Source organism: Ceratotherium simum, chromosome 11 (genome assembly GCF_057802395.1).
Source record: "Ceratotherium simum simum isolate JZ-2026a chromosome 11, ASM5780239v1, whole genome shotgun sequence".
In the NCBI taxonomy this organism is placed as follows: Eukaryota; Metazoa; Chordata; class Mammalia; order Perissodactyla; family Rhinocerotidae; genus Ceratotherium; species Ceratotherium simum.
The window spans coordinates 2,021,341-2,035,914 of NC_141910.1; the positions used below are offsets into that span (position 1 = coordinate 2,021,341).

General features: G+C 53.9%; 1 protein-coding gene across 1 annotated transcript in view; it reads right to left on the reverse strand.

The window, feature by feature from the left end:
* Window positions 1-3,188: 3,188 nt before the first annotated feature.
* Window positions 3,189-14,574, reverse strand: part of ATOH8 (atonal bHLH transcription factor 8) — a 29,603-nt gene continuing 18,217 nt past the window's right edge. Inside the window, exon 3 of the mRNA XM_004437221.3 lies at window positions 3,189-3,314. Within this exon, the coding sequence (XP_004437278.1) occupies window positions 3,309-3,314 (6 nt within the window). The 3' untranslated portion in view covers window positions 3,189-3,308. The remainder of the gene's footprint in view (window positions 3,315-14,574) is intronic.

The following is a 14,574-nucleotide window of genomic DNA, read 5'->3' on the forward strand; positions in this document are numbered from 1 at the left end:
TAGTTGTCTGTCATAGCTGCACATCCTTCTAGTTGCTGTATGTGGGACGCGGCCTCAGCATGGCCAGAGAAGCAGTGTGTCTGTGCGCCCCCGGGATCCGAACCCGGGCCGCCAGCAGCGGAGCACAAGCACTTAACCGCTAAGCCACGGGGCGGCCCAGCGTTTTCACTTTGGTGAGAGGCTTCTTGCACAGCTGCTTACACACAACTATTTAGAAGACTGCCGAGGAAATGTGAATCTATCTGAAACGGATTTCTCTTACCTGGGAATGTACGCAAGTGTGAATCTGGGTGTGCATGTGCACACAAGAAGGAGTGTGTGTGTGTGTGTATGTGTGCACAAGAACACAAGCTGCTGTACTGGGAAAGAAGCTGCAAAAGGAAAGAAAAGCATGGACTTTTAGTCATTCACATACACACGTGTATGTATATGCATGCACGCACAGAGGTAAACACACGCACACGCGCGCGCACACACACACACACATCCATCCGCAATTTTGGCACAGCCTGTATCCCATATCAGTGATTCTAAATCACCTTTTTGTCAGAGACCTGAGCCCACTTAAACCAGTGGTTCTAAACCTTGCCTGCACATTAGAATCACTTGGGGAGCTTGCAAAATTCCCAATGCCCAGGCCACACTCCAGACCAATACATCAGAATTTCTGGCGATAGGACTTTGGCATTAACACTTTATATCAATATTTAATAATCTCCTCCGGTGATTCCAATGTCCTACCAGGGCTAAGTATTCCTCTGCATACAAAGCCCTTCTCCCACTCCTCTGCACAGAGAGCTTCCATTCATCCTTCAAGACCCAAGTCAGAGGCTTCTTTCTAGGAAAACCCTTTCCTCCTCAGCAGAGTTAGCTGTTTCTTTCCTGAAGCTTCCAACAACACCTTAGTCATCTGACTGTATCACAATTATTTGCTTGTCTGTCCCAACTCTCGTTCAGAACTATGAGCTCTGTGAAGACAGGCACTACTTGGGCTCTAGCTCTCTATTCCCAACACCCAGCCTTCCCCACACCCAGCCTAGTGCAGCTGATGATCAATAGATGCTTCAGAATGAAAGGGAATTCTGTAACGAAGGCCATGAGCGGGAGAGGGGCGGGGGGTGGAGGCCCTGGGTTGACTCTGGGGGCTAAGGCTGTGGGTCTGGTCCCCTGGCAGTGGGATGGGCGTACTCCTGCCACCCCTTAATAACAGAAAGGGTCCTCTTATGTCAACAAGTTTGATGCTGGTTAGTCCACATTTCCTGCTTCCTTAGGAAGTGCCACCAGCATTACTCAGAGGTCCAGAGGGACAACTGAGTGGGGCTGTGACCTGTGCCTGGAGTCCCAGGGTGACTGACCCTTCCTAACTGTCCCCTCTCAGCCCCCATTCCGGGCCCACGGGGTCTGTCCTGCTTCCACGACACCTTTGCTCTGAGGAGTGCTCTGAGCAGTCTGGGTCCCCTGCCCTTGTCCCAGATCCAGGACCAGCCCTCACACCTCTGTCCTTGGCAAGGGCCATCACTGGGAAACACTAGTGCAAGAGGAGGAGGCTCCCTACAGCCAGCTCCGCCTGCAGACACTCCAGCCCCAGCCCAGGAGCCTGAGGAGCAGACAAGAGAGGGCAACAGTGGGCAGAACCAAGGGCTAGATGTCGTCCTGCACGGGCGCAGCCTTCTTTCCTCATCACCTCCCCTCTCCTTGGGCAGCCCTGCCCCTCCTACGCAGCCCTTCCACCCTGACATCCTTTCCTAGTTCTTATCTTATTGCCCCCTCGCCGCTCCCCAATGGGACGGTACTGTCCCTATCTTAGGCCCACTGAGGTGAAGGGACGCGACAAGGCCGCACAAAGACTTTGGGCTGGGACTGGACTATGGGGCTAGAAAGGGGTTAAGAGCACAGGATTGGAGTGAGGCGCCCTCAGTTTCCTCCTCTGTAAAATGGGATTACAAATACAGTCTCCCCACCTCATAAAGTCGTGGTGTGGATTAAGCGAGGGACGAGGTGGAAAAGCTCCTCACGTGTTCCTGACCAGGCCTCCTGGTCACTAGTCCAGGCTGAGGCCAGGGGGGGGCCCTGCTACCCCCGACACACACACACACTCATACACATTCACACACTGCCCGCTTCCTGAAGGGCTCTCAACCTCTGGGCAGAGCCCAACCTCTCCCTTCCCCCACCAACCCCTCCCAACTGACCAGCCAAAGTCCTGGTCACCCACAACAGTCCACTCAACACAAGCAAGTGTTTTCTTTACATGTTGGGGCTTTTACTTCAATTTGAAGCAGATGGTTGAGCACAGATGTGAACAGCTTTGGCCTTTTGAGTACAAGGAAGGAGCAGGCCTTGGCTTTTGAACATGGCCCCCTCCCCCACATACCAGCCCGCTCCCCTGGTCCCTTCCTCCCCTCTGGCCCCCTGCACAGCCTGTAACAGACCACTGGCCCCCAAGCCGGGTGCCATCTTGTTTGCCCAGCCAGGAGGGCGGGCCACTGGCAAGGAGTGGCTGGCTGGGCTGGCTTGGGTTGCAAATACCCTTAGGCAGGTTGCCTTGGAGCCAGTCCCTGGGCTGGGATACGGGGTGGTCAGTATGCTTCTTTCCCTCCTTACTCCCTTCCCACGATGCTCAGAGCCCAAGAAGGAGCCTGGGCCCAGGGAACATGGAGAATCAGGGTCAGAGGCCTGGGCAGCCAGTGGGAGGGAGAGAAGGGGCCGGGATCTCAGATCCCACTCCCTACAGGCATCCCCAGCCTGCCTCTCACAGCCCCCAGAAGGCTCATCTTGCACCCAGCTGACTTAGGGCCCCGTGTGGAAAGAAAGTTCTGAGTCAGAGGACCACACGCTTCCAAGGTCACCAAGTGTCCAACCTTCCGTGAGTTCCTAGTGGAACTGCTGACTCGTCTTTGGCTTGAGATGGGACTTGGGCAACAAGAGGAGCACAAGTCACAGAGCAACCGTGTGGCTTCTCACCGTGGGGTTTGCTCACCACATTTTGTTCAGTGTCTGTCGAATCTTTGGCCACGAATCTCTGCAGCCAGATGGTGGGCCTCGGGCCCCGGGCAAGGGGAAGGCTGAGCTCTCCCCTCCCCACCGGGTGGAGGGCAAGGTGCGAAGTCACTGCGGAGTGGCTGCGGGAGGGCAGCAGGGTGAAAGGGAGGCGGGCGTGATCCTGTCCGACCCTGACAGGTGGTGATCTGAGCGTCTGGTGGCATCTCGGAGAGGAAGAGGAGGCTGGACTGGGCGAGCTCGCCTTCTCCTCAGGCTTGACTGGAAAGAGGGCTCACAGCAGCGTCCTGGGTCTAGCCCAGGGCCGGTCACTCCTGAAAGAAATAACCAACTGTCAGAAGCAGCCCGTCCTCGCCCTGACTCCTGTTTCTGGAAGGCTGACCTGTACAGGTGCCGGCACCCCCAACCCCTCCTCTCACCCAATACTCGCAGCTGCCCTGGGAGGGACTTGTACAGCTCAGGCTGGGAACAGCTTCTTGAGGGGTTCAGCAAGTGGTGGAGTGAGCATTCGGACCCAGGACCGGCTGCCTCCAGAGCTCACATCATCCCCTTCCTCCGCCCTTTGCATTTCAGAGCTACTGCTGATTTTGTTGGTTTGGGGGATGGGCTGGGCCGCAGGGACAGAGGAAGCTCAGGGACATCTGTTGCCGAAACCACAATCCCCCCATCACCCCTCTGAGGGATGTCAGAGTCAGGCCTGCCCTCTACGGGCATGGCCAACCACGGCTCCCTTTCCCCTATGCTGTTTAGACAAGAGCACTACACCAGGAGTCAGGAGACCGACTCTAGCTGCAGCCCATCCACCCACCAGCGGGGTGACCTGAGACAAGTCACTTAACTTCCCTGGGCCTCCGTGTCCTCATCTGTAAAACGACACAGCTAGAGCAGGTCAATAATTCGCAAACTTTCTTTTGAGCAGTAGAAATGAAGTCTGACCTGTGGAATCCTAACCCAGACAACAGATAAACATGGTTCCGGTCTATGTGGAGCAGCAGGGCGGGGGGGACCCAGAGTCCTATTGCATCCCCTCCAACACGGAGCCTGGGGCACCTCTGAGAACCCAGGGTGCTAAGGAACACACTTTGAAAACCACTAGGTTTGATCATCTTTAAGTTCCTCCCAGCCCTGACCTTCGGAATCTTCACTCTGGCAGCTGAACTCGGTCTTGCTGACGAGAAAACTGACCAGAGGGTGTGACATGCTACCAGGAAGAGACAGGAGATGGGGAGGGGTCATGGGGGCTGCTGGGGCGTCAGCTTTTGGGGGAGGTCAGGCTGGTGGGGACGCTCTGCAAGCAAGGGCTCCAAGTCCACTCAGAACACGCACAAGAATGACAGCAGTCCCTTAACCCCGCGCAGCCCACTCTTAATAAAGCAGCCCAGTACTTCTCTCTTCATTCTTGCAACAACCCTGAACAAACAGCCAAGGACTTATTTTTGAAGCAAAACATCTGTCAGGCGTGTCCAACATGCCAGGGAGCTTTCTTACAGCCTATCTCAGAGGTGAGCAATCCCCTGCTCAGAGAAGGAAGTACTACAAGTTGGCAGCACCAGGATTTGAATCCAGACCGGCAATGTTGATTCTGCCACACAGAGGCTGCTCCTGCCGGAACGGAGGCTCGGGGAGCCAGGCTGGAGCCAAACCACGGGGCTGGAGGGCCCGCTAACCGCAGGCCTGGTGAGCCCCACAGGCCCTGGCCGCCGCTGGGCAGGCAGCCAAGACGAGAGGCTGGGGCAAGGCTGGAAGTGGGGTCCAAGGAGGGCGAGGGGGCCGGGCCGGGAGGAAGCAGCGTCCTCCAGCTAACAGAGGCTGAGAAGGGAAAAAGGAGAAGTGGGAGGAGAGAGCAGCTTGATGTGGTGAGCCCAGGCTCACATTCTCCGAGCCCACGGTGCGGTGCGTGGCCGGCCCCAGCAGGAATCTGCTTTTTGTTACTGAGTCTGAGGAGGAAGATTAAGACGCGGAAAGGAAAACCGTGGGGATGGCACTGGGTCTGTGGCCCATGGGGGGATTTACAGCCACGTCACCCCGGCGCTGGCTGCCTGGGCGGGCCCTGCAGAGGATGGGCCTAGAGTTCTTGTTCAGTCTGCCTGTGGTCTGGGGGAAGGCGTGGAAGGCTGGGGTGCCTGGAGCTGTCCTACTGGCTTCCCCATAAAGGTGGCTGGAGCAGCTGGCCTAGGCCCAAGGCCTCTATCAGGTCTCAGACCCTGCTGAACGTGGCTACCACCCACGAGAAAGTAAACGAGCTTTCTCTCACCAAGGCCTGACTTTCAATTCTTGACCCCGTTTCCCCAGTGTCTACACTGGACCTGTGTTCCCACCACCCACCTTGACCCAGAAATCCCAGTACAGGCATCATCTGTCCAAGGAAGCCTTATGGCAATTGGGGCACAGTGGGAAGAACACTGGGAGGCCTTAGGTGCCAAGAGCTTCTCTGTGATTAACCAGCTGTGTGACCTTGGAGAACTCACTCTCTCTCTGTGCTTTAATTCCTTCACTAGTACAGCAAGGGGATTAGCACTCCCCAAAGGGTGCTCTGCAGAATACTAGTCAGGTGAGGTACAACCCATGAGTCTGGGAAACACCACAGACTTTGGCCCCATCTTGGAAAGTCACTATGTATATTAGCATATTCAAGCCTCTGAAAAGTCCTGCAGTAAAGAAATCCGTGTGGCTTTACTGACCCATTGTTTTCCCAACTCATTTGATCGTGTGATTGTGAGAAACTCACTCCAAGCTTCCAGGCTCCAAAAGGGCATTTCAGAGGCCAGGGGAGGGGTGGGAGGGGGTGAGTTTTAGGAAAGGTAGCAAAAGGCTTGAGACCTCAGTAGGGGCAATCTGTGGCCCTTCCCTCCAGGCGCCCACCAAAACCAGCACTCGGCCACTTCCAGGTCTCTGCTTCCTTCCCGTCTGACTACCAGCTGGCCCAGTCTCAGCATCCCAACCCCAAATGCCCAGCGGAGACAGCAGATTGATCCAGCCTCAGTCAGATTTCTTCCCCTGGACCAATACTGGCTGTGGATGAGGGATAGGAGACAAAACACTGATGCCACCCCTTCAGAAAGGACTGTGTATGTGTGTGGGGGGGTGTGTGTGTGTGTGTGTGTGAATGCGGGCGCACGCGCACGTGAATTGCAAATAGAGGGGAGGAAGCTGGCATGTACTTCCCCCTGTGACAACCACACCACAGACCCCTTCTGTAACCTGGCAACATCCTGTGTCACCCGTGTGAGAAGCCCACCTTGAGAGGCCCTCTCTCATCCCTCCCACTCTGGCCTTCTGGGGGGCACGTTTCCGCTGTGGGCCAAGGCTCTGGGTATGGCTGGGTGAGGATCTTGGCTCACTGCCCTGAGGAGCTCCCTGCATCACAGCCCCTCTCCATAGAAGAGGCCCTTTAACACAGGTTCTGCTGCTAACATAAACTCTGAAAAGACTAGACAGGATGGCCTCTCGGGTCCCTTTCAGCTCATCTGACCTGCTGAGTTCGATCAAGATGACTTGGTCAGTGGGGCAGAGTGGCTGAGCTGATCACACTCAGAAATCATCTTCTCATTGGCTCACTAGTTTGTGGTCAGAACTTCAGCCCCACGAGGACAGGGACGTGGTCTGCTTTGTTCCCTGCTGTAGCCCCAGGGCCCAGAACAGTGCCAGACAGGAGCATTTCCATAAATATTTGTTGAACGAGTGAATAAATATGTCCAGTCACAGGCATTTTCTTTTCTGTAGCTTCTACATACCATGGGGTATGTTTCCTATTTCAGAGGGAACACTGAGCATTTCTATAAATGTGCCTATGCTTTAGGGGATCTCCTGGTAATTGTCATGAACTCTGGAACAAGTTCGCATCTTTTCTGCTTTTGTTCACTTCCAGTTTTCTTATTCCTAATTATACCTCCTCTGCTTCTAAGTTTGTCTCTGGCTTTAAGTGGACTGGTTTCCTCTCTTGATTACTTCTGCCTGCTGCAGGGTAATTCTACCACTGTGGGGGCATTTAAAAAATGATATCTGCCTGCTAAGTTATTTTACCCTTTAAATTCATTTTCAGTCTCCGATATCCACTTTACCTACTTAACCATTTTTCACTATTTTCAAATTATACATTTTTCTATATCTAAGCAATTTGGATACAGCCTTCTACATGCAGAAAAGAATGTCCAATGAGATTGAAATCCTGACAATTTTTTTTTTATTGGTTTGTCCTAAAAAGAGCGGTCAGATTTCAAATGTCACTTTAATACTAAAACATGAAAGGCAAGCAGGGAGGACATGGGAGGAGTATTTTTCAAGACCCACACTATTCGCCATGATTTTACTTTTCGCTTTTAAGTACACTAATGTGTGGGTCAGAAAGGTGGTTCATATTCGGTTCTGAATGCTGAACACTGGGGTTCATCCTGGCCCCAAAGTCAGCAGGCAGTGGGGTGCTGGGCAGGCTGGTTAACCTCTCCGAGCCTCAGTTTCCTCTTTAAAATGAGCACAGTAATGGGACCCACCTTCTAGGCTGGCTGCAAAGAATCAATGAGAAATGGAGCTGCAACCTCGGCAGGGCCTGGCACACAGCAGAGGCACCAGAGGGAACTGGCTCATGTTCCTGCAAAGAGTGGGTTCTCAGCTTGACTAACTGGTGTTTGAAAACATAAAATGGCATCACAGGCTGAAAAGCCTCAAAACAAGCAACCAGAAATAGTCACTCTGAACCAACTGTCATCTTGACCGATTTGCTTTCAATGGATTCTTTTTAAAAAATAAACACGATTTTTAAAATTACATAAGTCAAGTCCATCATCTGATAAATGGATAACCAAAGCGTGGTAGATTCATACAATGGAATAGTATGCTGCCATAGAAAGGAATGAAGTACTGATACATGCCAGAACATGGACTAAGCTTGAAAACAGTATGCTAAGTGAAAGGAGCCCGACACAAAAGACCACATGTTATATGATTCCATTCACGTGAAATGTCCAGAACAGGGAAATCAACAGATTAGTGGTTGCCTAGGGCTGGAGGAAGGGGGCACCTAGGGAGAGCAGGTGATAGACAAGCACACAAGGTTTCTTTTGGGGCTGATGAAAATGTTCTAAAATTGACAGTGGTGATGGTTGCACATATCTGTGAAAATACTAAAAACCACTGAATTGTACATTTTAAATGAGTGAACTATAATCTCAATAAAGCTGTTAAAAATTTTTTAATTGCATAGGTAGTACATGTTAATTATAGAAAAATTAGAAAATATAGATGAGTGAACAGAAGAAAAAAATTTAAATTACCTCAGTCTCCCCACAGAGGGAAAACCCCAGATACATTTGGTAGCTACTGCTCCATATACTTTCCCTATGCTTAGGCATACCTATTTAGGATTTTATGAAAGCGGAGTCATGTTATGCAAACTGCACTGCAAGCCGGTGTTTGTGTTTTCTCTAACACACCAGCCATACATCTTTGCGTCTGGCAGATCTGCTCTCACGTCTTCTCCAAGGGCCAGGCTCTGCTGAGGTTATTCTGGGCACAAGCACAGGCCTGGGCTTCTGGCCTCCAAACTTCCCAGGGAACTGGAAGCAGGTATGCACCAGCCCACCCCCAGCGCCTCCGCCCGCCTGGCCTGGGCGCCACGGGTGACAGGCAGGAAATTTATGAGCAGTTGGAGTTGGCTGCTATTTGCCAGGAGCAGGACAATGGCATGAATCAAGGATCACACTGTGTCCGGGCTGGGAGGGCCCTCCAAGGTTGCAGGCATCTAAGAGTTGCAAAGTTATGGCCAGAGCCCCTTGTGAGCCAGGAGAATCCGCCTGGGGACCATGAATTGGGAGAAAAATTCATTTACTCGACAAAGGTTTATTGCGTTCCCCGTGGGTGCCAGCTCTGAGACAGGCTCTGGGGTTAGAGTCCCTGCCCTGGGGCAGCTTACAGTCCTTCCCAGGGAAAAGCCGGAAACCACTGTTGCTGGAAAATGCTGTCGATTCCGCCCAGTCCCTGTTGTGTTCCTCAAGGCTGCTCATCAGCCTAATGACTGAGGTTGCAGGGGCTCCGGGATACAGCCTGCAGACAGCTGCCCCGCAGGCCCCAGCTCCCCAGGTCGGGGGCATGGCTGCGTCTGGCAGTCTAAACCCCTCCTTTACCAAGGACAATGGATATGTTCAAACCTCAGTCAGTCAATGACATACAGAAGAACTTTCCTACCTGTAAGAAACAATCACCGCGTCAGACAAGGCTGAGGATGAGAGCAGGTCACCCTGGGGACCCCTCCTGTGCTAAGATCCTGGAGGCGGAGCTGGTCCCAGGAATTCTGGGCAAGCACTGAGTGCTCTCCATGGATCCCCACTGTCCTGAAGCCTTACTTGGAGTTACTCTCGCCCACTGGAACCTAAGCTCTAGGAGGGCAGGGTTCTGCTGGCTATGTCCCTGCTGTCCCCCCAGTCCAGGACAAGGGCCAGCTCAAGTCCTCTTAACTCCTCGGCTCCCCACGGCCACTGCAGGCTGGGGAAAGCGTGTTTCTCCTCAGAACTCCTGCAGCTTGCCATACCCACTCCTCCTACATCCCTCTGTGCCACAAGGTATTGGTGGCGCGACTGCCATCATCACCACGCTACACTCCTTTGCGTGTGCTGCCTTACACAATCCCTGGGAGGCGGCCATCGCTGCTTCTATTTTGCAGACGAGGAAATGCAGGCCTGAGCAGTTTCCTCGCCCGCCCCAGGTCACACTGCTAGGATGCAGCAGAGCAGGCAGACCCCCTGACCCCTAGAGAGGTCAGCTTCTTCACTGGCAAACGGGACTGGCAAGTCCCCAAGCCATCCACCCTGCTGCCACCTCCCTTGGTTCTAGGAAAATCTCAGCGTTCGTCCCTTGGAGCCTAAGGGAAGGTGGCTAGCCGTGGGAAGCCTGCACTCCCAGAGCCAGAGCTCACAAGGAGCCCCCTGGGCCTGCAGGGGACGGCCAGGGAGACCCGAGGCCCCCGCCATGCTGACGCCTTCCTGGGCTGCAGGCCACTCTCTCTGGCCGCCATTCTCTCTGTTTCCCTCTCCATACTCTGCCTATGCGTCTCTGTGCCAACTCTCTCTTGGCTTCTCCTCTGTTTCTCTCTCCACGTCTGTCAGCCTATCTGTCTTTTTTGGCCCCCACCCCACTCCACCCTCAGTACAGGGCACCGGAGGGTCGAGCTGGCCCAGGTGAGGGCTGAGGCCCGGCTGCTGCAGCTTCCCATCTGCTTCCCATCCTGTGATGTTGTCCAGCCAATTGCACTTGGCTACACGCTGCTGTTCTAGGCCCCAGAAGCTCAAGGAGCCCATGACCTTGCCCCATAGCCAGAGGAGGCACCCAGGCTGGAGGGGAGCAGACAGCTGGGCAGACAGGTGGCCCAGCCAGGTGAGGAAGGCCCTGCTCTCTCGCAGCTTCCTAGCAGGCCCTGACTCATGACCCTCACATAAACACCTCTGCACACTACACACATACACACACACCCAATCACAGTGTCAACGGATCCCCACCAGGCCTGCCTCCTCCCCGGCTGGGGACTGCTCCTCATCACTCTTCTGCATCTCTCAGTGCCTCCCCTCCCCAGTCCTTACCACAAAGTGACCGCAGGGGTGATAAGGCACCAACCAGACAAGCCAACTCATGCCAAAGTGCTGGCCAGCAAGCCTCTGCAAAGACCACAGCGTGTCTCCAGGACACCCGCTAGCTGTGGATATTTCAGGACCAGTGGGGACAATAATGGGTGCCTGGGAGAGGCCAGGAGGCCCCCAGACAGCCCAAATAACCAATTTCCACAAAAACAGCGTACAAACACACTTTTAAGTTAAACACTTCCCCTTGCCCCTCCCCTCATCCCTAAGCCCCTCACAGCTAGACTGTGGAGCCACCATGGGATCCAGGCAGGGGCGGGACATCCTTGATCAGGGCTCTTTACTCACTGCCACCCCGTCCATCAGTGACACCACAAAAGTAGCTTCCAGTTGCACAAGGGAGAGGCCAAGACTGGGAAGAAAAACGATCCTTTCACCTACATGCATGCCTACACTCGCACATAAGTGCACATACATATACTCCCTCACACACACATGCACGTGCAAATGCACACCCACTGCCCAGCAATACAGCATAGTGGTTAAATGTGCCACCTATGGCATCAGATGGCCTCTTTTTGAATCCTGACTTCCTCATTTTACCAGCTGTGTGACTTTGAGCAAATTACTTAACCTCTCTGTGCCTCAGTTTTTCACCTCTAAAAAGGTAATTATATTAATCAATCTACTGCATGAGGTTGTAGGGACGATTAAAGAACACAAGGACTGTAAAGTCAAGCACTCGGCCTTAGGCAGCCACATATCAGAGCACACCCGTGTGTGTGTGTGTGTGTGTGTGTGTGTGTGTGTGTGTGTGTGTGTCTCCTCTGCCCCCCATTTGCCTGTCAGCTCCTCGAGGCAGGAACTGTGTCTCTACTTCAGATTGCCAGGGCCCCACTCAGTGCTGGGCAGAGAGGAGCTGCCCAATAGATATCGTGGAAGAGAACTGAAAACCCCTCATTTCCTTGTGCTTCCACTCATTCGGCAAATATTTATCAAACATTTAGACCCGGCCAGGCTCCATTTGAAGCACTGGGGATCCCACAGTGAGCAAAACAGACGAGGACCCCCACTCTCCCTGCGCTGACATCCTGGGAGCACGAGCCACACTGCAGAAGCGAATTTCCCCAGAGAAAGGAAGCCTCGCGTCTTCTCTGCCAAAACAGCTTGGACAGGCTCTTCCCCAGTGACTGATGCACTTCCCTGCATTCTCCGTGCAGTATTACTGCGTGTACGTTAGCTTCCTCTTGACAACTCAAGGCCAAGCCCAGCAACATCAGTCTACAGAAGATTCCCCAGGTCCTCGAGGCTTCTGGGGCCCTTCACCCCGACACTAAATGGCCCCCAAACTCTCGGCTCTCCTGAGCCTCTGGCGCTGCTCCTTTTGTTTTTCTGTTTCTTCCCACACCAGCAGGCCCCTGGCCGTGATTCTGGGTGCTGTGCCCCCAGCTGCCCCAGGAGCTGGCCTCCCCCTTCAATAGGTTGTCTCTGTTCAGCTGCTCTGATCTGAGACACCAGGCAGTCAGGCTTGTAAGAACTGTGCACAGACTAAGACTAGTGGGCTCCAAAGACGTCCCCATGGGGACCCTCCTATGATCTTCTATGCACGGCCTTTGTGTCATTAAGCTCTGTGTTACAAAGGGCGGGGCCTTTGTTTTGTTCTCCAAAGTGACCCGACACCTAGAATAATGCCTGGCATACAGTAAACACTCCAAACTATTTATTCCTAAATAAATGTGCAGGGCCCTTCATGCTCGCTTCATCCTCTTCTGCTCATGTAACTAAAGAGACTGAACAAGTGAAGAGTCACAGTGTGTATATGTGGAGGGGGTGGGTGGGCCAAAGGGGATCAATCTTTGCAAATAACCACGCTGGCTGCCCACCCACACCCTGTGTGCGCATGGTGGTGGGGACGGGGTGGCAGGAAAGCATCGTTGTCGTGGAGGGGCTGCGGTGTTTCTCAGCAATGCCTTGTCGCTGTTCTCCAGGTTTTGGGTGGGCTCACTGGGGCCACCCCTCTTGTGCCCAGCTGCCTGGCTCTATCCTGCCTGCTACCGATGGAACATCTCTAGGGGCTCCTGACCCCTGGGGGAGAGGGTCAAGTTCTGAAACCCTTTAAGACCTCCAGGCACCTCCCCAGTGTGCAACCTCTTCCCACCTGGACAGGAACTCGGCCCACCAAGTGGGAGGCCCTCCATCTGATCTTGACAGATGGTGCCTACAGACATGCCAGCATACCTGTGCATGTGTGTGCTCACACACACGGCAGAGAGCAGAGGACAGACCCGGTGTCCTCTGCCTGGCAACGGAATCAAGTCCTCGGTGGGCAGCCCAGTCTGGTATCCATTCCTTAAGTTACTGGGCGGGGAGGGGACACTTGGGGTCCCCCTGCCCACCTTCCTGATGGACCAGCAGTGTCCTCCAGGAACCCCCTCTGACTGTGCAGCACTTCCAGTTGACAAAGCCCTTTCACGGCCATCATTCCTTGAATCATCCTCACCCACTGATATTTTTAGCCACGTTTTATGAGGAAAGTGAAGCCTGGAGAAGGCAAGTGTCTGAGGTTACAGAGCTTCTGAGCAGCTGGGCTGAGACTCAGACCATCTCCCAGCGCCGGGCCCTGTGCAGCCAGACACCCCCTGCCACTCTCCCCTCACCTTGGGGAGAGAGGATGGTGATGGTCTGCATTCAGAAGCACTTGTTTCATGGGGCTGGACCAGCCTGCCTCGGCCCCGCCCGCCCGGCCCAGCTGTGTGACCCGGAGTGACTTCCCCTCTCTGGGTTCCAGCCTCCCCATCTAGCTCCCGCGGTTAGTAACGTGGACCTCAGGAGGTCGGCCTCAGAAGGCTGCTGTAGGATTCAAGAGAATAAAGGGAAACCGGAAAGCACTGTGCAGGGGTACAAGGTCGCCAGCGGCCTGGCCTGGTCGCCTAGGCTCTCTGAACCTCAGTGCCATCAACGGAAAATAGGACTATTGGCACTCACGTTGCAGGGCTGTGGTGAGGAGTGGGCAAGCCCGTGCAAGTGGGGTTCTGGCACTGTGGTTAAGGTTATGACCCTGGTTAGCCCCACTGGGAAGAAAATCACCCTGTCACCATCAGGGCCAGTCCTCCAAGGATGAGACTTGTGGCTGTTTACCTTGCTGTCCGCCCCCAGCTGAGACATCCTGACATCTTTCTCAGCTTCAGAGGGAGCAATCCTTCTTTCAGGGCAGGTAAGGGATGTCTGTGCAGGACTGACTGAACTGGTGAGGAAAAATGCTCTTTGCAGCCCCTGCCCTATCTCTGGATGCAGCATGAGGATAAAGCGCTTGGTGCTGTGGCAGCCACTATGCAGCCATGAGGTGAAGACCAAAAGGAGCCTGGAGCCCAGGGAGCCGCTGCCTCCCTCAGCTTTCCTAACTATGAGAAACAGGAGCCCCTGTTAGTTTAAACTGCTGCTTGAGGGGTGTCCGTGATTTGAAATGCAAAGCTTTCCACTGATTCAAGAGAACAAGGGTGAAGCTCCCCAAACAGGGGCCAGGGGGAGCCCAGGGGCATTTCCCTGGCTGTGTCCTGAAGCCCCCAGTTCTCCCTTCCCTAGAGTCTTTGCCTTCAGCACAAGAATGTTCAGCCCCAGCTGCGTGGATTGTAGTGTGTCATTATTTGGGGGCCTACTATGTGTCAGGAGCTGGGACACAAGGATGAAAGGGCTCACATCTAGCTGGAGAGGCAGCACTCGCAGGCATGGTGTAACATAACGTAATGCGGTACAGGGCCTATAATATCACATAACTTATGTCACACGTTACCTGAAAATATAATATAATGACATACAATGAGCCCCACATAGCACATAATGGAGTATCACACAATATTTTATACCATTACTTCACAGTATATCATAGGATGCTCTCCTGAAGGAGACCATCACATCCCTGTGTAGGGGCAGTGAGGTGGCCACGCTATGGGGCCCTGAGGAGGAGGCTGGGGTAGGGGTGAGGGAGGGCTTCCAGGAGGAACTGAGCTTT